This window comes from Zeus faber, assembly GCF_960531495.2.
Source record: "Zeus faber genome assembly, chromosome: 10".
In the NCBI taxonomy this organism is placed as follows: domain Eukaryota; kingdom Metazoa; phylum Chordata; class Actinopteri; order Zeiformes; family Zeidae; genus Zeus; species Zeus faber.
In genome coordinates, this window is record NC_137199.1 from 27,527,738 (window position 1) to 27,552,283 (window position 24,546).

At 43.4% G+C, this 24,546-nt stretch overlaps 1 protein-coding gene across 1 annotated transcript in view; it reads right to left on the reverse strand.

The window, feature by feature from the left end:
* atp8a1 (ATPase phospholipid transporting 8A1) overlaps positions 1-23,724 on the reverse strand; it is a 106,461-nt gene extending 82,737 nt beyond the window's left edge. Inside the window, exons 1-2 of the mRNA XM_080007873.1 lie at positions 23,629-23,724; positions 6,393-6,507 (exon numbers count right to left, since the gene is read on the reverse strand). Of these exons, the coding sequence (XP_079863999.1) occupies positions 6,393-6,507; positions 23,629-23,677 (164 nt within the window). The 5' untranslated portion in view covers positions 23,678-23,724. The remainder of the gene's footprint in view (positions 1-6,392; positions 6,508-23,628) is intronic.
* Positions 23,725-24,546: the final 822 nt, after the last annotated feature.

Sequence of the window (24,546 nt, forward strand, 5' to 3'; positions counted from 1 at the left end):
TGGCTGGTAGACTAAATGACCATAAAGAACAATTAGGAAAAAGCAGGGGAGCCGGCCAACGTGCGCTATGAGCGCCAGGGATGGAAGGGGATGGAGGGTGGGGTTAAGGATGGATGGTGGAGCTGGGTTGATGGCGTAGTGAGGCTGGTGAAGCCCTGAGCAGGGCTGAGCCTGAGCCAGACCTCCAGCAGGCTGATTTACAGCTGTGTTAAAAGGGCCAGTCAGAGAGGCCACTTTAAGAGAAGATATATACGCTGTGATGTATGCCATGCCACTGGCAATGCTTTGCTTACCCAAGCATGAGGAAACACTCGCAAATACACACACACAGAAAAACTAACTAACACAAACGCGTTACAACAGCCTCAAACTATACAGTGAGCATATGGAGTTATGATTGGTGAAAGCACACATTTATCCCCATGAGACAATTCAACTTGACGCGTGTCAAGTTTTTAAACTGTTATTCACAAGCACAATGCCCACAACAACATTATTATACAGGAAAAAAGGGAAAAATAAAAAGTCTTCTGCAAAAGTCAGTTCAAATCAGACTGATATTGAAACACCAACATTTTCTATCATCGCTTATAACTTTATTCATCACGTATAGTGTTCTGACTCTTCACTTTGATAAATAACTGGTGTTTAAAAAGGTAGAAATTGGTATCTCCATCTTTTATGTTTCTTTTTTTTTTTAATAGTTAATTTGATCTCAGTCAACCCTTTTTCTGGTTCCCATGGTATCATCAGATACACTCATTCACATACGACTAATTCGATTACATCATCCCCTAAGGAAACCACGGCCACTTGTTGGGCTGAGCTTGAGTTACATGAACCTGTTGTAGCTTAGTGAGCAGGTTTGTACTCGTCACTCAAAGTCGAAAAGGTCAGCTAATGGATATCAACTAGGGCGAGACCACTTCCTCTTTATGGAAAAAACTATAGAGAACATAAGAATCACTTACAAAATAATATAAATGTTGTTTAATGACTTATAATGCAGGGTTCAAGGTTTGTAGGTTAAGACCTACAGATCTATAATTTTTTTTTTTTGTCCCGGTTTAAGAAAAGAAGATTTGCGGTCGGTACATTCCCGTCCTCTCTGACTGGTCCGGTGAGGTGGTGTGCGGCCAGAAGGAAATATGAACAAGACTGAGAGAACAAAAGATTGCACAAGCGAGCGTGACACCGCGCTGACAGTGAGGCAATGAGATAGCAGTCTGATGGAGGGCCTTGTCAGAACCCAGGTCAGGACAGGAGCCAAGATAGTCCAGCTTTGTTCCACGTCTCATTCAGCGGAATCTCAATCTGCGCGCACTCCTTCCGTTGACAAAGTAAGGCTTTGTGCTCAGCAAGAGACTATCAGGTCACGTACTGCTGACGCTGCACTGACATTTTCCTCACATGGAAAGCTTTCCTGGGGGATCACAGCGTCCACAGCAGAAAGTCAGACAGAGCACACGAGAAGACATCCAAAAGTATTTCATAATGGGATGGTGGTGATGCTGACATCCCACAACCGTTCAGACCAGGCGGAAACCATTACAGCTGGGTGTTGATCACCAACTTCTGTTTTTTTTTGTTTCCCCCGTCAGATTTAACTTGTTTGATCCTGCACATAGTAGATCCCTTCTTAATGGTTGATTACGGATCCTACTTTTCATTTCCTGCCCGAGACCGGTGGACCAGCATGACTCAGTTACTTCCTTTTCCCGTTCGTTCTTATCAGAGATTATCAGCCGGCCGATCAGAAGGAAAGCAGATAAAAGAAGATGTGATTCTTCAGACCAGGCCACCTTCTTCCATTGCTCCGTGGTCCAGTTTTTTCCATTATAGGCGCTTTAGGGGTTGGACAGGGGTCATTCACTTTTTCAGCATCTACCTTTTCAACAATTTGTGCTACAGTAGCTCTTCTGTGGGATCGGACCAGACGACTCGAGTCACTGTTTTGATGACTTGCAACTTGACTTCACAGGAAATAAATGACTTGAGACTCGACTTGGACTTGTTTGTGTTCGTTTGTGTTCACTCCCATTCTCTGAAACCTTGAACTAAAAGGCCATGGTCAAACGAAAAGGTACTTTATTGGGCTCGGTAGTCCCCCTCACATTGTGTTGTCGTCTCAGTAACAGACAAGGTTGTAGTAATGCATGAATGTTGCCATCGTGCAATTTGAGATTTCCTTATCAAACACAAGTTGGTGTTTATAAAATTGTAAGCTGTAAACAAGGGACGGTATTTTTTCTCTTTATTGTTAAGCTCCGTGCACCGTGATTGGTCCAGAAAGCGGCATGTGTTTGTGTGTGTGTATATATATATACACACACATATATATATATATATATATATATATATATATACATACACATATACACATAATTTGTACAGAGAGAGAGAGAGAGAGAGAGAGAGAGAGAGAGAGAGAGAGAGAGAGAGAGAGAGAGAGAGAGAGAGAGAGAGAGAGAGAGAGAGAGAGAGAGAGAGAGAGAGAGAGAGAGAGAGAGAGAGAGAGAGAGAGAGAGAGAGAGAGAGAGAGAGAGACTAGATATATGTATGTATGTATGTATTGACTGTTTGAATCTGACTGGGGCCTTTCTGTGTGGAGAACAATACACACGGTTCCTCCCACACAAAAGACATCCATGCTAGGGTTGGACACTACTGCACTTCTGTGTGCATAAGAAAACACCACAGACAAACTAAGGAAGGTGGTTGATGTGAAAGTTATTAGTGTACATGGCTAAATCCAAAACAAATTTGTATAGTGAGCCATTCTGCCAATGCTTCCATATCTGGAACATCCTGCATCCGTGTTGAGCGTCTATTAGTGTGGACGTGTCGTTTGTTTATGAGTATGCGTAAGTGCAGATGCATGTGTTAGTAAATGTAGATCAAAATCTGTATTCGCACAAATTTGTGTCAGTAAGATGGACAAATACACATTGGGACAATTGTGTAATCGTGTATATAATCTGAAATACAATACCAGTATTGAATTTTGGTGCAGGCACAGAGCGATTCCAAAAAATAAAATAAAAAAAATGTAGCAATTGAATACTGCAAGCCTCAATGATAAAAAAAATGATGAGATCTGGAGGGCAATGGCAACATCTCAGAATGACCATCTACCATCTTCAAAGCTGAGTCAGAGCAGCAAACCGCAAGTCGCCAAGGATGAAGGAGTCATTGAAGTGCCTCAATGTGCTGGAGCAATGTGGGCACCCTTCAGTTCGGCTCTCATGTAATCCTCTACATGTAAAAAAAAAAAAAAAAAAAAAAACATTGACTGAAAATGGCATAAACCATTACTTTGCCGAAGTTCAACTTTTATCTTATTCGCGTTCGTTACGCACACAGCCTGCTGTTTGCGCCTATGTGTTTGTGTAAGATGCCATCGCTGAAAACTCTTTTCAAAACAGAGAGCGGTCCAACTGGACCTGACCGTCACTGCGATCTTCCATGAGAAACATCGCACGTTTGAAATATATATATGAACACTCCACTGCTGTGGTCCCACATTCGAGACCTTCTGTGTTTACCCGCCAGGTCTTAAATGTGGGAAGACATGAGCTACATGCCAATACTGTAGCAGGTTGACATTTGTCAGCCACACAAGTTTAGTATGACTCAATACGGCCGGTTTATTTGTGTGCATGAAGACCTGTGGCAGCGACCGGTAATGCAGCAGGTCAATATGGAAACTACCGTGTGCTCCTTGGTGGCCGTTGCAACATTCAAAAATAGCTGCACTTCTCACAAACCCCGACACACTCAAAAGGATACAACTGAAGGTGCGAGTTCAGCCGAAAGAAATCAAAATATATACCAACGCTTACTCTGAACAACACCTTTCAGCGAAATAAAATGTTAAAAGAATCTCTGCTGTTCAAAGTGGTACTGAATTACGGTAGTGGTGGGTGATTAATGACTAAGGTTGTCCTTGTGGAAACACCATGCAGTCTATTTTTGTGGCCTTTGAGGACAGTAACCTCTACTCACCAGCTGCATGTGACATTTCTATCAGGCCATAAAAGCCGGCGACATATATTCCTCAAACATGACACCTCGCCTGTCCTCACATCCTGATATCCATCACACGGAAACTGTGTCTAAATTTTCTCCTGGTGACAGCGTGTTGTGTTTTAAATACATTTACCTTTGCCAGTTGGTCGGGGAACAGCCAAGGATCCCCCAGGCAGAGTCTGCCTTGGTGGCAGAAACAGCGGTCTCTGTCTCCTCCAACTGTAGAGTCACCAGCGATTTCTCTAGCTGGTCATGTGACAATACCGATATTATTGACAATACTATGTATTGTTCTCTTCAATATTCATCAGCTTTTATAAGCATTTCATTCTTTATTATGTTTTTTCTTTATAAATATTCAGTCCTCGTTTTTCCACACTGTCTTTTCTTTGAATGACAACAAATTATTAATTTGTATTAAGTCTATATTATTACTTTTATTATTATTACTATTGTTATTAGGGGTCCAGCCCACAGGGCTAGAACCCTTTTGTTATTGTTCGGATTTTTATTATTATTATTATTATTATTCTTGGAATTTTTCGGGCTAATAGTGTCAGCCCCACAACAATGGCTGGGGCTGGTCCCACGGACATGGTTGAGGTCCCATTAGAAGCAGGACATCTTTAGACATCTTGTGGTTCAAGTTTGATCCATATCGATCTACATTTGGAGCAGGTATTAGTGAAAAACCAATGAAATTTTACCGGAAGTAGCAGAACCTTCGTGCATCGCCGATATGCCGGTGCTGCAGATCGTCGGACGTTGCGCACCGTTCCCGGGAATATTTCTCTCTAATGCACGTTCACTGTGCAACAAACTGGATGAACTTATATTGAACTTGATTGCTCATCACATGTGAATTGATTTGCTAACGTTAGCCAAAAAATTTATAATCAATTATTTATTTATAAGAAATACACAATTGAATGGCAATTTCAGCATTCAAATAATGATTTTTTTTTTTTTTTTTTTTTTTCTATTCCAATTTCGTTCCTGATGCACTACGATACAACAAGGTTCTAAAAATGCCGGTCGGGCGGTGAAGCGAGATGAGTTTGTTGAGTAGGCGGCTTTGTGACATCATCATCATCATCATATTTGTTATATATGTGCAGGTTGTGGCTCCGAACGCACATTCGCATGGTGCGAGCTGCGTGGTGTAGCCTCCATCGCTCTGTAGTGGTTGCCAACGGCGAGTGGCACGGTGGCGCAGTGCATTGCACTGCTGCCTCACAGCGAGAAGGTCCTGGGCTCGATTCCCGCCTGGGGCGCTGTTGGCACCGTGCTCCGGCGGGTTATCTTCCAAAAAAAAACAGGAGCCTTTCTGTGTGGAGTTTGCATGTTCTCCCTGTGCTCACATGGGGTTTCCTCCACCTCACGTCAGTAAGGACCCCCACCAAAAACATGCACCCATCATCGTCTGACCAGCGATGGACACTTATCACCTGGTCCCCGGGCGCGTCCACGTATGCTGCCCACTGCTCCTGGCTGTGCCCCCGGAGGAAGGACAAGCCAGGATGGGTCAAAAGCAGAGGAGCCATTTCACCGGCCACCATCAAGCATGTGCATGTGTGTGTGTGTGCAAGCATGTGTTGTGGAGTGTCGTGTGACAATTAAAAAGACTGTTTCTGTTTCAACTGCACGTGTGGAGGTGTCTGTGCATCGTCTTACCTGGGGCTTTTCCTTTCACATTTGAGATCTTTTGCTCTTCTTGTCAATAAAGGCATTCTGTCCGTTGTGTCCCTCCTTACTTTGCAGGATTCAATGAAGTCATTACGTACAAACTGTAGGAGTCCATGATGCGTGTCATGGACTCAGAATGCATCGGAAAACTAGGACCCAGAAATCTATGAATAATCACAGAAAGTCGTCACCGCGTCATAACCTCACTCATCATTGCCCGACACGGCATCAAACGGTCACCGGTCCGTCACTGGGAGTGCAGCTCTATTTCCACAGACAACCCAGTGAGTTACAACAACGACTCTCTGGTCTACACATAAAAACAGACGGTTGTTTTAAAGACAGGAGGGTTGCGCTGTGTAGACCGCTTGGGGGTTGCTCCGCGAGACGAGCAACCGGGAGACGACAGACCGGGTGAGCTGATGTGGCGTTCAACGTAAACTCAGAAAATCCTGCTGCGTTTCAGAGAAAACGGATAACTGTAATACCTACCAAACATGACTAAAGTGGACCCGTGTATTGCCGCCTGCAGCAATATTTATTATTATTATTGTTGCTATTATTATAGAATGATCATAAAATACACTGATATAAAATAATATGACTTTGGTTTTTGAGTAAACTTTTATTTGAGTAGATGAGAGTCACATCCCCAGTCATGCAGCGGAACTCCTTACCTGACGCGATTGTTGCAGAACTTTGTATACTGTGGCTGGTTTAGAAATATCAGTCGGGCATGATCTTGGTCAGCTAAGGAGGTCTTTTCCGATGTGTCCTCTGTCTTTTCGTACCCTGCAGAATGACAAATTAAATGCATTTAGGTCCAAAATAAGTGGAAAATCAAAAGCAATCTTTAGCAACTTCAGCAATCTTTCACATTACAGCGAGTCTTGTGATTCATTTCATGAGCAGAGATATTGCGCTAAATATTTTTTAAACAATCGGGTGTTGAATAACGAGTTCTGCAGTCCTGTTTGCAGTTGCTCTCCGCAGCAAGCGATATAGAGCAGAAATGCAAAAAAAAAAAAAAAAAAAAAGTACAAAATAAAAAATGGAGGTCATAAAATAAGTGCTTTTAAAGTAGCAGTGTGTAAAATTTAGTGGCACGGAATTTAGCAGTGAGGTCCCGGCTTAATGAATACCTCCCCTCACCCCTCCCTTTCCAACCATGTAGGAGAAGCTACAGTGGCTACAAGCAAACATTAGCGAAGAAATGCTAAAAAGCTATTTTATTCTAGCCGTTTAGTCCGACAGCGAGATAGCGTTAGCAGGATACATATCCGTTTGCAGAGTCAAAGAATGGATAGACCACCTCGTCACGTTACCGATTTAAGAGGGGGAGGAAGAGGAACAGCCAGTATTTGGTTTGGCCATTCTGGGCTACTGTAGAAACATGGCGGTGCAACATGGCAGCCTCCGTGGAAGGAGGACCCGCTCCCTATGTCGATAAAAAAGTCTCATTCTATGGTAACGAAAAAAACAACGATTCTTATTTTCATGGATTTAAACTCGTTACAACATACTTGTGAATATTATATTCCATTTCTGCCAAGTCTGTTCCGTAGATTCTAAAGACTGCACCTTTGACTCTAGATCTCTTAAGACATGCACTAAATGGGAGGGGAGTTTGATATATAGCAAAACCCCCCAAAAAAAGGAAAAAAAGAAAAGGATTAGGGAAATATGACCAGGTTTGTCTCGATAGGAGTTGATTTCAAAGCAGCCTCTCATGAGGGAGAAGACAAATTCAAGGTCAAATGTCTCACTGTCTTGCAAAGGGTCATCCATCACAGTTAGAGCTCAGGGTGTGTGTGTGTGTGTGTGTGTGTGTGTGTGTGTGTGTGTGTGTGTGTGTGTGTGTGTACACACACACACATACTGTTGCAATTGTTTTTCCTTTTTTTTCCCCCCCTGCTCCTTAGAGCAAACAGTAAGTGAATTATATCAAGGAGTCCATTTTCTCAGACATATCAGCAAGGGAGCTACACAAGGATAAGATGTCTGGTATGTACTGTGGCTCTACATTCAAGGACTGTTATTTGTACTGCTCCGGTTTTAAAGTGCAATACTAAGGATGCACTGATACCACTGACATGTTTTAAATTACTCTTTGGATCAGATTTTTGTATTGGGGGATTCTCCTACACAGGCTTGATATTGGAATATTATTAGATAACGGTTTTGTGTTCCTACCCTATACAATACCTTGATAAAGTTCTGTCAATCTCCTTTCAAATGCAACACGTTATACTCTCTCCGACAATCAGTATAACTTATACGCAAGCTTCAAAAGTTTGTATTTCAGCGTTTTCCTGTTTTCCATCTTGGAATGCATTGTCATCAGAGCTGGGGATTTCCTGAGTAGAAAACATTGGGCCTTCCTGATGCCAGCACTGATCTACGTGGAGCAGCATGTGGCAGCGTGGCTCTGAATGTCCAATTCTTCCCCTCAAAGTCTGCTGGAGACCACAGCATGCTATGCTATGGTGTTGTATACGCCAGTTACATCCCCAAACTGGTTTGATTCTAGAACTTCTAGAAATTCTAGAACTCTGTTAATCTACTTGGTAAGAACTATTTGTTGCTTGGGGAGAATGAGTAGTTTAGACGGGGTACCCTCTACATGTTTGCACACGGATAAATTGCTGTTAGAAATACTAGCTTAGAGTTGAGTTCTCCACTTGTGTCTTTGATTACTAGCTACTTAGATTAGACAGCATTTTGTTTTGTATTTTCTTTCTTAGATTACATTCTACTCAGCTAGTTAGCTTGTTTTGTTTTGATAAGTTATTTCCTTTAGCACCACCTTCTCCAAGTGCTCACTTACCGTGCCTGTGGCACTTGGTATGTAAACACTTGTACTGTATATATCATTGAACTTTCCATTAATTCAGTCAATTTGTATATAACACGCAGCACTATTTATTCTTGTTGTTTTCGTATGTTGTCCAACCACTCACCCAACATCTACTGGTTATATTGTTAATATCCCTGCCTCATCCCTAGACCTAAGCGAGGTCGTCACGCTGGACTGAAATGCAAATCAATCCGGAGCCAGGTCCAACTATATGTTAGTTTGGAAGACAGACTTCTCATTGGACTGATATTGCGTTTCTTTTCTCTGATACTGTTCAGCTCCCACCAGGTTCATCAAAGTGGGAGAGATGCCTGATAAGCGCAGCTTAACATGGGTAGTAGTGAAACTCCCATCACTGTCGTTTCATTTTCCAGTTTTCCCTGTTGCTCCCTATAGGCCAGATCGATAAAACAAGGCCTGTGGTCTATGACGTTTTTTAATTAAAGTTGTACATATATGGATTAATGAGGTTCAGTGAGTAGTTGATGGATCATTTCATGCTGGATGTTTGAGTTGCTCTGAACATAGCCCAAAGATTTTACTCCAAAGTTGGGTTTATGCTTTAATAAACATATAGCCAGCCATATGCTCTAAAACGGGAGCAGCAGATTGGATCCAAGGACACAAGAACCATCTGGGGGGAAAACAACACTCAAGGTTATGACTAATTACAATAAAAAGTTCTTCCCACAACTGACCTTGTTAAATTAATTTGTTCTATGGGAGGTTTGAACGACTTTCACTGTGTGCTCCAATTACTTGTATGTGTAAGCAAACTTGAATGCTAATTCTCTTCCCTAACCTGTCAGCCTTACCGTATACTCACACCAGAACAGTGAAAGTGGCCCAGGGTCATTCATTTTCAATGGGAGTTGGCGACTGACAGCGACACGACGGTTGGCGACGCAATCTCTGAGACTTGAGGATGGGAAAAAGTTGAGCAGAGTTTGACTTTCCGCTCAAAAACTGTAACACGGGCTAGCGAAAAGGCATTTCTGCTGGTTCATCCGTTAAAATAAACTGTGCACAAACCCTTGACTTTGTTCCTACATAACCTCTGCTCCCAAACTGGAGGAAAAGCCCATCGTGCAATAGCCTGTTTCCCCATACTCGATGACGCAACGCTTCAAAAAATGATGCGTGGACAAAGATTTTTCACTGAAGTGTAAGTGAAAGTCCAAGTTAGGTTCACATGGGGATGTCTCATATAGTTTGATTAAAAGCATTTTCCATGTACAGTATTACCTGACAGGCAGAAAAACCGGAGGCAGAAAAACCCCATACACATCAGCCCATAACCAATCCTCAACCAAATCTCTTGGCACTCACATCAGCAATATACTCCTAACCATAACCCTAACCCAAAAAAGCCCAGTAGACTTTTTCCTTTTTCCTAAGACAAAAACTAAAAGTAAAACAGGGCGCTACACAAACTTTTAACAGTCGTTCCCGAGCTGGCAAGCAGGCATCAGCTTTTGGTTGCAGAAACTGAAAAAAATGGTTGCCATTTTAAGTCATCCTTATACCGCTTTCCCACTGCACCAAAAACCTGGTAACACCCGCTAACATCCGGCATTTGTCATCAATGGGAAAGGGAAAACCTGGGTTTCAGTCCCGGGATAAATGACCCTGCAAGAGACACAGGTTTTAATTGGCTCCGCCTCCGATCGGCTCTGATGTGAACAGGACAGCGTGATAAGACCCACTAATTTTGGCCCCTTTACAGGAGCGATGCGACACGCTTTGAAATTCAGGATGCTGGCGCAGAATAGAGAGGAACATCCGTGTATCATTCGATCATTTCGTATCACATTTAGAATCCAAGAAGTTATTGACTTTTTTGTACGCATGCAAAATGCGAGGGTGGGGATTGCCCCGGGGGGGGACCACAGCGGAGAGACCCCCACGCTCCCCACCCGACTCCGAGTCCCTCCAGCACCGCCCCAAGCTGGTCCCCGCTCCCCACTGCCGAAGGACTCATGTCATTTCTGTAAATATTGTCTGTTAATTTTGTCTTACGACAGTCTTTCAACACTAATGTCGGGTATATTTTGGTATATCATTATCAGTTGAATAAAACGTATCACATTTAGAACTAGAATTATTTTAGCATTTATACAAAACTCCATCTACAAAATGAGGTAATTACTCCCACGCTCTATATGTATAGCAAGCAATTACCAGCAAATCAAATCAAACTAATTCTTTTGTTGTGTAAGCCAAAGTTAATCTTTAATAATGGCAATGTGACATTCTACATGGTTGCAACTATGGAGGGAAGTGCAATAACGTGAATAAAGTGACTAAGAGTCCATAAGGTGAAATAAAATATGAATAAGTAAGTTATAAATAGCTTTGCTAGCAGCAGATATCTATTTAGTTGAGCTTTGCCCCACCAAAAAACCCTGTGAACTGCAGTGTAGGATTTCAAATGTTCATACTGACGTGCGTTGAGAGATACAGATCAGGCAGCTCTCAGAGATGTGTCAATTTATTCATACTTTGGGGATTAGGGTGTGGATAAGGGTGGATAAGGGTAAGCATCAGACCAGCACCCGAGGAAGGGCTAAGAGAGGATGAAGAGTGCAGGTGGGGGTGGGGGATTTCCCCTGAACGGCACAGGCCTGCATGCTCCATCCTGACAGCAGCCAATAGAGTGGAATGGACAGAAACCGGTGGAGACAGCTTAGCTTCCCGATGACAATGCAAAACTCGAGGGGAGAAAGGAGAGAGGCGGGAATCACACAGGCAGTGTCCTCTTCGTCCAGTAAAGAACAACACTCTGATGGTACAGATTCAGAGATGCCAGTTACTGTAGTAGGAAAGACATAGAAATACTAATGCCTTTTCATGGCTTTAAAGGGTTTGGTATCTCAGTATAGTATTTAGGCACAGACCTCTGCAGGTGTCAGTGGTCACCTGGCATCCTTATTTTATTGTAAAATCTTTGTCAAATCATCAAGATGCTGGTGGCGACAGGGTTTGATGCCCAAGAAAATCCATTGATGAAGGCAGACTGCTCCAGCGCATGGAAAGCAAACAAAATGTTTCTCATGGATAAAGACTGATTGTATGTTGTTAAGATCCTAATGGCCACACGTACTCTATGCTGTTCAGTAAAAGTAATACATAGGATTGGTACTCTGTTTCAGCCGATCCTTGTGATTTGGGCAGTATTGAAGAATTGGTATTGGCTCATACCTAACTTGGACCAAGACATAAATAGCATTTGGATAGGTAACATCTCACATGTAGTCAAGTAGAGAAACATCAACACTTTAAACCCTGAGGTTCACATTACCGTGTCCCAGTTGTATTAATTGACATAACTAGATAAGGCCTCTGGAAAGAGAGCTCTACTATGAAACTTGAAGCGCCGTCAACTTTATTTCCAGCCTCTCATGTTGCCTCATGCATGTTTACTAACGTTGCCCAATTGCCCCTCAGTATACTGCCGGGTGAGAAGGGGTTAGAGGTGGCATTGCCTCAATGGCTGCATATTAAACTCTGGTGTTTAGTGTTTAGTATTTGGAGGGAAAGGGGACCGTTTCAAGAGACTGATGGGGGAGGCAGGCAGGGGCATTTACCACTTTAAACAAAATCAACAGCAAACCAGTGTCTTATGAGGCAAACGTAACAAACTTGAATTCTCACCGGGTATGACCGCCCCCCCCCTTACCCTTCTCTGCTTATTAAAAAGTCTCTGCCCTCCCAACTCAGACCACTGGTGCCCACACCCTGTCCTCTTCTTACCATCCTTTCTGTCCCCGAATACAATCTGACTTGTGTTCAGCAAACCCCATATATTTAATTACAGATCTTGAAATTTAAGTGATCCACTTGGGCTTTTACAAGAATTAGTATGGAATGACTGCCAAACATCCCTCTTTCACACCACTGGCCTCTGATTCTCTCTCACACACATGTGTTCTGGGGCTAAAAATAACCAGCCCCCCCCCCCCCCCCCCCCAGTCTTATGGTCACCGGGGGCAGCATGGGTTGGCTATCCCACTCTTGTTATGCAACAGACCACCCAGATGACAGGACGGCATAGGTGGCTTATTGGATTAGCATTGAGGCAAAAAGGGTTAGGGTTCCAGTGGGTGGTGCCTTCCGTTACAGTAGAAATGTTATGTTATGATGCCTGTGATTCTCATGAAGTGTGGCAACAAGGGGATTGTTGCCCCATAGAGACCAACAGGGGCCATAACAGGACCAGGCACATTGATGATACAAATGTCCCGAGCACTATTCAAGGAACAGAAGACTCAGACTTTTTGGTTCTGACTAAAACACAACTAACCAAATTCACAAACTCAAGATCCACAGAATCAAAATTATACGTCAGACAACAGAGTGTTTGATGACACATCAACAGTGACAGAACCCGAGTCAGTAATGAGAGAAAACCGGATGGTATCTCAACTAAGTGAGCTTGATGGGTCTTTTCCACAAAGAAACAGTTCCATGAGAGATGGACCTAATTTTGAAATAAAACAGTGCGAGACCTTACTGACCTGGTCCTGAAAACTGCCAGCGGCGGGCAGCTGACATTTTGCACAACTCTCATTGATCACTACAAAATAAAATACAAACAAGGGCTAAATAATAACCCGCAAAGATGAATTAAAATCAGGAGTTGGCCGGTGTGAGTACTGTGTGTGAAATGTGTGGTGAAGGTAGCAATGATTTATGTTGTTTCTCCTCATTGTGAATGAGCCCTCCCAGCAGGCCTGTGTGGTGGTGTTGACCAGGTGGTGCACTGCACCAGTTTTGGCTGCTGCCGCTACAACTATTACTCCCATGGCTTCTTACTTTTGGCAGGTATAACATATGGTAACCAAAAGTTAATCCAGAGTTTTGGGGGCTACATTTACCTTACACTGGTTAAATGGAGAGTGGAAAAATGCACAGATTTTGGTGGTAGAAAAATAATGCTTATTTATCTATTGGAATGTATTATTATTTTAAGATTTTATGAACGGCATCAACGGCTGTCTTGAAATTAATTTCACTCTGCAGCAGTTTCTCTAAAGAGTATATTATATTACCAGATCAAAACTGCCCCCATCTGAAGGAAATCAGCACCATTAACAACCACTAGCCATTTCCTTGATTGTCTTGTATGTCCTTATTGCCTAATCCATCACCTCTGCTTTCTCATCAGCGAGTTACTGTATGCTTTGCAAATCCATTACCCAGTGTAATAAGTTTGACTTATTTTAAGAGCCTGCTTTCAAACATAAACAGTTGTGTTGAGTGGTTTCATCAGGTAGTCCATTAAGTAGTCCTTCTCATGTGCCTACAGTATAGCCCAGTTAAGTGGGATGCAAGGACCATGCCAACATGTGGTCAGTCAGCATGTAGGAAATGGATATGGGGACACTGAGTATGAGCATTAAAAACAAACTAAAATAGCCTTCCACAAATTTTACCTACAAAAGGCATTTATGGGATCTAATTTCCATCGTATCCATTCCGTTTCATCATCTGCTGCCACCACAGTAGACTCTGGCCCATAGATGTTTTCACTCTTAGTGTTCCCCGGTGAACCCATTGCATCCGCCTCACAACAATTTCAATTACTGCAGACCACTCAGACTACAAAGAAATTAAGCGGGGGTGAAAAGCGGGCATTAAAAGAGCACTCTCACCGTGATCATCTGGGATAATCACGAAATCACCCAAAAATATATATCACTCTAAATCTAACAGCTAAAAGTTGTGAGGTATTGAGAAAATGAGCGATGGTAAAAGAGGGTGATGTGAAGCTGCAGTTGTATCAGATCAGCAGACATAGAGAGCAGAAGGACAAGGCACTGGAGGGGAAGCCTCCAGAAGAGGGATCAATGCCACCAAGTGTCGTAATGAGTTTGGATGTGGGCCAGATGTCAGGATTATTGCTTGTGTCAGCCAACAGACAGACGGACGAAACAATGGTCACAAGGGGGCACATATATCAGAAGGGGTGCCCACTAGGGAAAAACTGAGCCCAGCATGCCTTGGCATTGACACGGGATCTCTCTCTCTCTCTCTCTCTCTCTCTCTCTCTCTCTCTCTCTCTCTCTCTCTCTCTCTCTCTCTCTCTCTCTCTCTCTCTCTCTCTCTCTCTCTCTCTCTCTCTCTCTCTCTCTCTCTCTCTCTCTCTCTCTCTCTCTCTCTCTCTCTCTCTCTCTCTCTCTGTCTGTGTTGATCTGAGAGTGTTTTAGGTCACACACATATTTAAAGACCAACAGGCATGGGAGATCCTTTCCATGACGCCTCGGTAGGAAAAAAAAAATCGGACGCTTAAAATAAAACAACATGTAACTCTGATGGGAAGAATTGTTTTAATTCAATTGAATTGTTTTTTTATATAACTGAGCATGCATGCCAAAGCCGGGAAGAATTTATGTAGCCTGTCGGAACGGAAAGCTTTTTGAGTGTTATTTTTGGCCAGCTAAATATAGTTCAGTAAAGGTTTATAATCTAGATAAAGGTGATGGTTTGGATCACATAAAGAATAAACAAACATGTTCATTCCTCATATATATTTGTTTGATTACCAACTGTACCGTAACACATTTGGATTTTAGACTAGTGGTACAGCAGGCATAGTTTAGTCAGCAAGAATTATTATCCCAGGTGTTCTACAGAACATCCATCCAACTACATCACAACTGATTAACAAGTCTTTATTCAAAAGAATGATGGAAAAGTGAGTTATTTTAAACTGCTAGGAAAAGATATGAAGCAATTAAGACAAACGTTTTAAGTTCAGACACCTAATGATGAGGATTTACTATCCTTTAATTTATTTTGTATTCCTATCTACCAATTACTATTATAATCATCATTATTAGAATTTCGCAAATTCCAAAAATCATTTTTAGTTGTAGCCATGCTATGGCGCTGCTGATGTGCTATTGATAAGTGTATGAAGATGGAACATTGGATAAATGGAAGTGGAGATAGACAACAGCTTAAAGATGATGCCTATCTCTGCTGGTATGCAGGGTTGGGTTTGTGTTTTGGCTTGAGTGGGAGGTGAGCTTTAAAGATCATTATTTCATAACCGCCATCAAAAGCAAGATTAAATGGCTCTGATGGCAAAGTGACAGGAACAATAAGAGACCTGATACCAAAGTATGTTTTTCCTCCAGACTGCTAAGATATTCATGGCTTATACACAGAACACAGAAAAACTGTTTGCTCCTTAACAAGCCATACTGTATACACACTCAAATTACACCTTTCCTCAGCCGAACACATCTTTCTAATACAATGAGCTTGAGATGTAAAGGAATTAGGGGTGCAAATTTAAAGGAATTTCCTCAGTCGACAGTTGTTAACCTTAACACACAATCGTTAATTCATTGACAACATAAAAGCTAACGTTACCAGGGGGTGGCGCCATGGTTCCTGGGGACCTACGCAACGTCCCACCCCTGCGAGATTTTGTGACTTCAGACTTCAGTGTTTCTACTCATCTCATTTCATTTACTTTCAAAATGGAGATGTTTGAGGCGAGACTGAGCTGAGCTCAGCTGCTTCATGCATACAGGAATATTTACCACCCGTATTTGCACAAGTAAAATATTTTAACTTATTCCCGTCCTCTGCAACGGAATGAGCCGAATGTTTCGTACTGTAGCAGGTCGTCCGGTGCAGATATTGGACAACAGGCGGCTAACAAAATTACCAAACATTATTACATTTATTATACATGATTACAGCCACAAATTAATTTAGTTTCATATATTTTATTGGAGTCATCACCCTAGCAACATATTGCTTGTTTCGTTTTTCCGTCGTACCTCTCCCTCACTCCAGATTTTTTCTTCCTCCCCCCGTGCCGTTCAGAAAGCTCCATTATCTCTTTCCCATCTATCGTGTACCCTCTGAACGCAGCATTAGTTGTTGAGCAAAAATAAACATAGTTTCTTCCTCTGCATCGAGAAGCTCCTGTTATCTACGCACAGCCATGTTTGTTGTAGGCCTCCGTCTACTTCTACTTCCTGCTCCACTGGGCTTTTTTTATTCGACTTGTCGTTCCAGTGAGTACTACTACATGCCGGCTGGGTGGTTTTTTTCTCGAAAAGCCCTGCGTCCCAAAGACTGCTGTTGATACAATAACAACAAGGCCGCCGATTGTTCAGTTCCTATCAATAAGACAAAATCTTAAATCAATTAAATTCTTATTAACAAGAAAAGTCCAAGGCCAAGTGGAGATGGAGATTGGAGACTTTCCATACCAGTGTTGGAAATTATTTTTGCAGACAGAGTCGGCAAGGAGCAGGAGGTTTATCCGAGCCTGATCAGTGAGAATAGTTCGCAAAACACGCAAATATATCGGCAAATGCCGGTTGTTGGGCTTACGGTGGCCAGTCGGTAAATTTTGACCTATCGCCCAACCCCAGATCACACGAGGCTATTCTGCCTTTTTCCGGTTTTAAATTCAAACTAAGCCATCAACAAAGATGGCTGTGGTACACTGCTTTTTACAGCTGCTGTGATCGGAATTATTCAGCACCGAGTCACATCAGGTGGCATGAGAGAAGCACTGGATGCCCCTGCATTTGGAAGGTAAGTTTAGTCAAAATGATAAGGCATTTGCGTGACGCCAGATTTGAGCCCAAGCAGTGTCCAATTCAACTATCAGTATTGAACCAGCGTTAATGAAGCTGAAAGACTTGTCAATAAAGCCATAAAAAAGGAGACACGTGGCTCAACTCAAGCTAGGATCCCAAGCCATCCATTCAATAGTAATAGGGTGGATGGGCCTCCGCCATTGATTTACTATGAACAAATGAACAACAAGTGCTCTAGAATCACGGTCCATGGAGAGAAACCACGTTAAATAATTTACCCAGAAGACTGGCAGAATAGAAAACGCAGTGAAATGACTAGTGGCCTGGCTCTGCTCGAAAAACACCAAACCACTGCAGTCGTTCTTTGTTGTCTGCATCTACTTGTGTGTTTGATTTGTTTTGCGTGATTACAGCTCATAGTTCAGGTACAAACACCATTTTTTATATAACAAATGGAAGAATTGAGTTGAAAACCTTCAATGTGTCTTCTTTATATCACAATCTACTGAACCCGTTGTTATTAGCTCATCCCAACCAATGACAGATCTGTACATGATTCATTTATACCACATTAATATTTCAGTAGGCGGACCATCCACCATCTATTCATGAAAATCAAAGGCCCAGAGATGAAAGCAGACTCGATCTGCTTCCATTTATGAATGAGCATAGAGCTGGAGGGGCAGATATGGATACTGGTTATGTAAATCTAAGAAACAGAAACATCCGTAAGTCGCTTATCGAATCACAATGCTGTAACCAGCCTCCCCGACAACAACACGGCAGTTGCGACCCCTCCCCCTTCAACTCTTCACTGTCTATCTCTCGACAGGCCAAGGCACAGTACAGTGGGATATTCCGGGGAGAGGACTATCACGGGCAGCTGGGGGCTGTTTGTGACATCACAGCTCTGGCTTGGCTCAGCTTAACATGGGATCAGCAGGGCTGGGAACCCTTCCCACTGCATGGGACTTTATGAATGGTGCAGTGGGGAATGCTTGCAGCCCCCAAGCCGTTTTTTGATGATGGTGGGTTCTTCTGGTAACAAAACAAAATCTTAAGTAATGGGGCTTGGAATTACACTGCAGGGTTATATTGATGAAGGGATGAAATAAAATAAATGCTACTAGATTGTGAACACAAGGCATCCATTTATATTTGCATCTTGTTTCAGAAGGTTTAACTTTGATCAGAAGTTCCTGCAACAAGCCAACCAACAAATGTAAACAATTTAAAGCAATTGTAATGGCCTCTACATTATACAGCCTTTACAGAAAATGTATGATTTCATCTCCAAATGGCTTTAACAAATACAAAGCATAAAATATTATATATGAACTGGTCATGAAATGATAGGTCACTTATCTGACAACTTCTGTGTAAACGACTACCACTTGAAATGAGTCAGGCTGCAATTTACTTCAAAAATGCACTTCCAATCATAATCGGGATGATGCGTATGAACCTAGAACATATAGCCATCATTCAGAAAGTGTGCTTAGCTTTGATACATTTTTACACATAATTGCGCAAGTGGCCGAGTATGTGTCAACTAGTCGTGAACTGTTATCTGACGTGAAGCTTATATCTAGACCGGACAATCAGCAACCATGCAAAAACCCACTTACCCAATTTCAATCCAAATTAAATTCCTGAACCAATTCCTGGTTAAAAATAGCATTCACACCTGAGTGACTGAGCACTAACAATTGTCCATCCCCGCGGTTAAGTGATGCTCATTGACCTGCTTGATATGCTAGTGGCTGACTACACTGATAAATCGGACACTTTCATCAGCTGGCACTACAGAGTAATTTGCACGCACTTAAAACACTTAGATGTGCACATCCACACGCACCATGCATGTGCACACTCACAAACACCACATTCAATACAAACTCAGACCCACTCATGTGTTGGTAATTGGTGTGTCTGTCTCTCCAATTCAGTTCTATTGCATATTGTCAATATTACAGTTACTTGTACGTAGTCACTACTATATAACCATTAATAGGGCCTCCAATATAATATTGATATCCTTGTTGTTGTCATGGCTGCATTACAGTAAAGTAAAGCAATGTTCTGACCTTCATAGGTCATGATCATAATGTGATCACATGATCTATCTTTTGTGTAAATATATTATAAAAACACAGATAAAATATTGTCATCCTAAAAATACTGTCAAATTAGGGGTATCAAGGTATTAAAAAATATTGTGATACACATGATTTTGCCAATGGCTTACCCAATAATAAGCGGAAAGACAAAGTAAGACTAAATCCGTCAAATTTTAGGGTTAAAACCTACACACACAGCACAGTGCTATGATACAAGAAATAAGAGCAGTGCAGCAACACAGCTGTACGTCAAGTTCAGACCAAGACAGGGTCGTAAACTATGAGGGACTCTGGGGGCCAAGGACAACGCTGGTTTCATCTTCCTGACCATTGACGGTGTTGCCTTTCCCTGTAGCTACAACCGACGCCTCTTCCTCTGACCTTGCAGTCCTCCTGTGATGCCACCGCAGTAAGCAATTGGCACGTGTGACTGGGATATGTATTAGACGCGTTCGTTTTCCCGCTGGCTGGCCAACGCATGTGCACATCTCAAAAACTCTCAACAAAGGCTGCAATCCCACTTGGCCAGATGAAGCCAGAAATATACAGAGCTATGCTTTACTAATGCCGCTTTCATGAATTATTCAGATATTTGGAAACAGGAGATCGGAAGTGAGTTATTACTTCTGAGCTGGTGGTAACACTGTTATGTCAAAGTGTGGAGCGGTGATTCGTCCACTCCGAGCTTATGTTTGCCATGCAGCCTTCCAATGGCATATATATACACAAGGCTCTATCTGGACAATGGGCCATTGCTTAAGACCTCAAGGTGACCCTAGATCAGGGGATCAAATGCATTCCATAAAAATAGATAGCTCTCAGGTTTCATTTGCATTTGAAGCAGCTCTGAAATAGCGAATAAACCAAAAAGACTATACCAGACTAAACTCAAATGAAAGATTTATTAAACTTTTGTGCTTTGTATTTCAACTCTTTATTATTCATGCAATCAACCATGCAAGGCTGCCCTCCAGAGTTTTTAGAAAAGCTAGGTTTTGCACTGTGCAAACGCACATGGAGGTGCGTCATTTGACAAGCGCCGTGTACCAATTTTAGCATCAAATAGAAATGCCAGCCAGTTTCCATTGGTAGTCCTGTTCTTTTTTGTAGAAATACTATATGTCCAAACTTAAATGGAAATCAAGCAATCTAACAACAATGGCAACTAAAGTACAGTGGAAAAAAAAAAAAACATTATGCATTTGACATTCCACTCACTAAAATTATTTAACATTAAGATTTGACGTTCAGGGTTTTAATGTCCTGTGCAATAAAATATTTTCTCCAATACATGACATTTTCAATTTTCCTATTGACTGTGGTATTCCTTCTAGATGTTATTTCTAAGTGCTGTAGTGTGCAAATACAACACTTATGTTGATGCTATTAATAAATCACAGGGTCCTTTCGCCTAATCAATAACCATGCACGCAAGCAATCACAAGATGAGTTTCAACAGTGAATGAAGACCTGCATTTGCCATGGTTGTTGGTACGAATGCCCACGGTAAGTCTATAGCTGAATATCTGAAAGGATATCAACATTTGAATATTGCATCATATTTGAGCTTCGGAGCCCCTTTAATAGTAAAGTTGTGTTTTTGTAAATTATATATTGTGACTAATTTGACATGCAACACCACAAAAATTAACCAAATAATTTACTTGAACAAACCAGCACACAATGTGGCATAAGAAATGTCATCCTGTTTCATTCAACGCCTTAAATCAGTCCACAGAAATAACTGGGCAAACAAATATAAAGTCCTGATATGATCCTAACACCCCCAACACCTCATTCGTCAAACATTCTGTTGATATTAAAATGATCCCAAACCAAAATCCAGACTTGTTTGTGTGAGCGCCTCTGTTTGCGCACAGGAAAGATATTTTCTAACGCCCCCACCGATCAGTCACCTGCCAACACTACTTTCCCTTATAGATGGAAGGGATTCAGTGAGGTGAGGAGAATCGAGTGCGTGAAGAAATGGATATTATGCCGCCTGCAGGTTAGTGATGGAAGGCAGGACATGAAGTGGAAAATAGAGGGGAGTAGGTGTCCCATGGTCGTGGCACATGGGGAACAGAATAGGGAGGCCCCGGGGGACTTGATATGATACACCGACGGCCCCAGACAGCGGATTTAGAGGCGTGTTGGGCTTTTGTGCCACATTATTATCAGCCAGTGATCCGCCAGGCACATGGGCAACTCCCCATCCCCTCCGACAGGAGCGGTCTGTTCCCTTCCCTGTGCTATAATCACCATTCAGACAAAGGCTTAGCTGGTGTTATTAACATAGCAAGAGAGGGGTGGGGACTGCTTCCTCACTTCCATGTGAATAAAAAGGAAGACACACACACACACACACACACACACACACACACACACACACACACACGCACACAGTATGACAAAGACAAGGTGAGACTAGATTGTGATAATAATAGGTAGGCAATCAAGTCTGAAAAGCCAAAGCATGTCAATTGAATCAGCTTTCATTAAAGGACAAACAGAGCTTAGTTAAGTTTGGTTAAACATAGGCGTGCCTAGCTGATTACATCTAACTACACATAAGGAGGCCAGATACAAAACCAAACAGACCGCATTGTACCTTTTGCAGCTTCTGTCAATCAGTCTCTCACATCATTAATCATGACTTTCATTATTTTTATATTAGGGGCGATATAAAGCTCCAAATTCCTCAAAAGTTTGATTTGTATAAAGAGAGAATATAGACCTTCAAAGCTTTAGGTGGCGCTGCTCTCGTCCTCTGTCAGTGCAAACATTGCACAGTGGCTAAACATCCTGATGGCCACTGACATCACCTACACCCCATGTGTCCTAGATAAGACTATTTTGGCAACAGAGCAGCAGAACAGAGACAGAGAGGAGAGGAGCGGTGTGGCACGTGGTGGGTGAGACCAGAGAATGTGCATCATGGAGGAATGATGGACAAGCTATGGGTGGATTAGGTGGTAAGCCTGGCAGAAGGCTGCCCTTTTTGGATGGTAGCCCATCTGATGTACCGGGGTGATTAAAACATAAGGGGGGGGGGGGGGTGGGGGGGGGGTGTGCGTGCTGAGTCTTGTTTAAAATGAACAGAAAAAAATGGGGATGGAGGTCAATATCAGGAAACAGGAACGGCTAACAATGCGGAAATGTATGGTGGTTGTGAACACCTGATGCTGGAGCACAAGGCGTTGGGCCTGAAAGGCTTTAGGTACTGGTTGAAATGTCGGAACGAGTGCACATATTGAAAAACGGGAAACTTTCTTCGTCGAGGAGGCTGAGGTGGAGCACAAGGGTGGCAGTGCGGCTGTCGCTGCAAAGCGTGAGAAAGGGCCTCTTTGTGACAGTAAAAGGTAGAGCATATCAAGAGTTTGGGCATTCGGGGGTGACAGTGCACGCCGCTGCATAATTCATGTGTTAGCTCTTGTAACTGCAGCAACAGCAATAGATGACAAGCCTTCCATGGAATCCACGCTCACGCTTAATAATTTATAATTCTGCCAATAGAAAGGGTAATGGAATGCAATACTGAAACAATAAAGCACAAAGACAAGACCCAATAATAGAGTTAAAGTGGCAATCCATTAGATCGCCTGTGTTGGGTGCATAACACTAGCCCCATAGTCCCCATAAATCCATTCAAAACTGCAAACAAAAAAAGGCTTCCTTCTCGCTTGGTCATTCGAGGCGACGGGGATATATTTTCCTCTGAGTGACTAACTTAACTAGCTGCACCGGTTTATCGAATTCACCACAGTTGCCTTTGTTTTTGCACGCCCAACCTGCCCAACCTGCCCAATCTGCCCAACCTGCCCAACCTGCCCAATCTTTACATTCTTGCAGCTCAAGGCGGACCCCGCCACCTACAATGGAGCGCATATGTAAATTTACCGTTTATTATAACTAAATAAATAGTAGAAATAAAGTATTTAAAATAATACCTAAATGATATCACGGATTTATACTTTAACTGTACAATTTTAACACCACGCACAACAGTGTTACAGGACTCCATTGTCACCACCGCCTCCACCAGCCCCTCTCCTCAGTCTTCACCCCAAACACACCCAACTTGGCAGCCTGTGTGTGGAGTCATTAATAGAATTGTTTTCTATCGTTATCATCAGCCAGACGGATCCATCTCTGCGTGCTCAATGCAGATGGCCTCGCCCGTCGACCCAGCTCGGGGTGGCGGCACGTTTGGGTGGAGCGCCAAGCGCGGACGACTCCTGCCGGTCCGGCCGGCCTAGCAAGTTGCTGTACTTGTAGGGAGCCGGCCTCCCGGGGCACCCGCGGTAGAGCTGACGTCGCTCCGCGCAGGTGTATCCCCTCAACCTCCGCATCAAACTTTACTCACCCTCCGCCCTGGTCCGCAGATCCGACATGGTCCTCTGCACCGGCGGCATCTCCCCTCACGCAGCGCCGGCGTGGCACCTGTCAAACGCGGCTCGGTATACTCCCTCCCTCCCTCCCTCCCTCCCTCCCCTGCGGTCGCTCCTCTCGTCTCGTCTCTTCCGCTCGTCGGGAGAATCGCGCGGGCGGCAGCACACGCTCAGCGGGGCAGCCGCTCCGGTGCGCCTCGCCCCCCCCTGGGGGACTTTTCGAGGACCGTTGACGCGGACGTCTCAATTCGTGGTGCGAACGCGAACCGTAGCCTCGCCGCCCGGGTCCCGCCGCGTCCCTCCCTGCGTAGCGGGGAGTTAGTGACGGTTAGCGCGGGGGAGACGGTGCCGCGCCGCGAAGCGGACCGTACCATCTCCACGGCGGGGGGCGAGCCATTTAAACCGAATGTGACAACTCCCGCCCCGAAGGGAGAATGGCCGTCTTTCCCGGCGGACGTTTGTTTCACGGCGGGACGTTTCTCGGCGCGGAAAGTGGAAGCGGGAGTTCTCGGTCCGCCGTGTCGTTCCGTGGGCCGGCCCGGTGGAGCCACCACCCCTCTCCGCCGCCGCCGCGGTGTGCGCGGTCGGGGCGCCGAGGGAAGAGGTCGCTTGCGCCTGACACGGGCTGTCGCGGCGCCGCGTCCCCGGGCGGCGCTCGGAGGATTGGATTTGCAATTCAACTCACTTGTGTCCTGACATTTTAACGGAACAGTCTGCGTAAAATACACGCTTATTCTGATGCTTTATAGAAAATAAACACCGGCTTATTGTCTTGTTATTTTTTATCACCATTCGAGAGGCATGCATACGAGACATCATATAATGGCCCTGGCAGTATGTGGCATGTGAGAACACTAAACATCACTAGAAATGAATTAGGGAAAATTTAAAAT